An 871-nucleotide genomic window follows, 5' to 3' on the forward strand; every position below is an offset into this window, starting at 1 on the left:
CTCGTTATTCTACAAAGAGCGACCGTAGCGACATCTTCCTGAACTCGTTTGAACCTTTATTTCGTGCTCTTTTGCGCAATATATACTTTACCAGCACATTGTGTAGTTTACGTCAGCGAATTTATTATTTTTACAATGAGTGCCAAATTCTTGAAGCGGCACGAGGCAGTGTTTTTAGTGAACCATGCGAAAGGACCGAAACTGTCGTATAAAGCGGCTGCAAAATATATACGGAAATCGGAGGCATTCGTCAAGAAGTGGGTGCAGCGATATTTGGAGGTTGGGAATGTAGACGATCTGCCGGAGAGGGGATTATCCCGCGCAACAACAACGAAGGAGAATAAAGCAATCCTGCGTCTCTTTCAAGATAAACCAGGCATTTCGCTGCGCTGTGCTCAAATAAAACTTCGTAAGAAAGGAATTGCCATCTCTCTAAATACGATTCGAAGTCGCCTGCGTGAAAAAAATGTGTATTTTCGATCAACTTTGAAGAAGCCTTTATTATCGGAAAAGCACGTGGAAAGACGATTGGCGTGGGCAAAGGAAAATTTGGACCGTGATTGGGATAATGTTATCTTCACGGACGAGTCTTCTTTCTGGGCATGGTCTTCCTTGTCGAAAGCGTGGTCAACGAAGAGTAATAGAATTCTTCAGCGGACAGTAAAACACCCTGTAAAAGTGCATGTTTGGGGATGCTTCTGTAAACACGGTTTTGGTTGCCTCTTTTTGTTTACAAGCAATTTAAATGCCGAAAAAATATGCACCATCTACCAGAAATATTTGCTAAAATCTGCTGAAAAGTTGTATGGTTCTGATAGAAGAAGTTGGGTGTTGCAAGAAGACAATGATCCTAAACATCGCAGCAAACTGT

General features: G+C 42.0%; 1 protein-coding gene across 1 annotated transcript; it reads left to right on the plus strand.

Annotated features, from left to right (window-relative positions):
- Positions 1-22: 22 nt before the first annotated feature.
- Positions 23-862, plus strand: LOC108759087 (uncharacterized; the record flags this gene model as incomplete). The annotated part of the gene is made up of 2 exons (XM_018504398.1): positions 23-436; positions 807-862. Coding segments are annotated over exons 1-2 (357 nt in total), but the record flags the coding sequence as incomplete, so codon positions are not given.
- Between the last annotated feature and the right edge of the window lie 9 nt (positions 863-871).

This window comes from Trachymyrmex cornetzi, unplaced genomic scaffold (genome assembly GCF_001594075.2).
Source record: "Trachymyrmex cornetzi isolate Tcor2-1 unplaced genomic scaffold, Tcor1.1 C3840600, whole genome shotgun sequence".
NCBI classification, from domain to species: domain Eukaryota; kingdom Metazoa; phylum Arthropoda; class Insecta; order Hymenoptera; family Formicidae; genus Trachymyrmex; species Trachymyrmex cornetzi.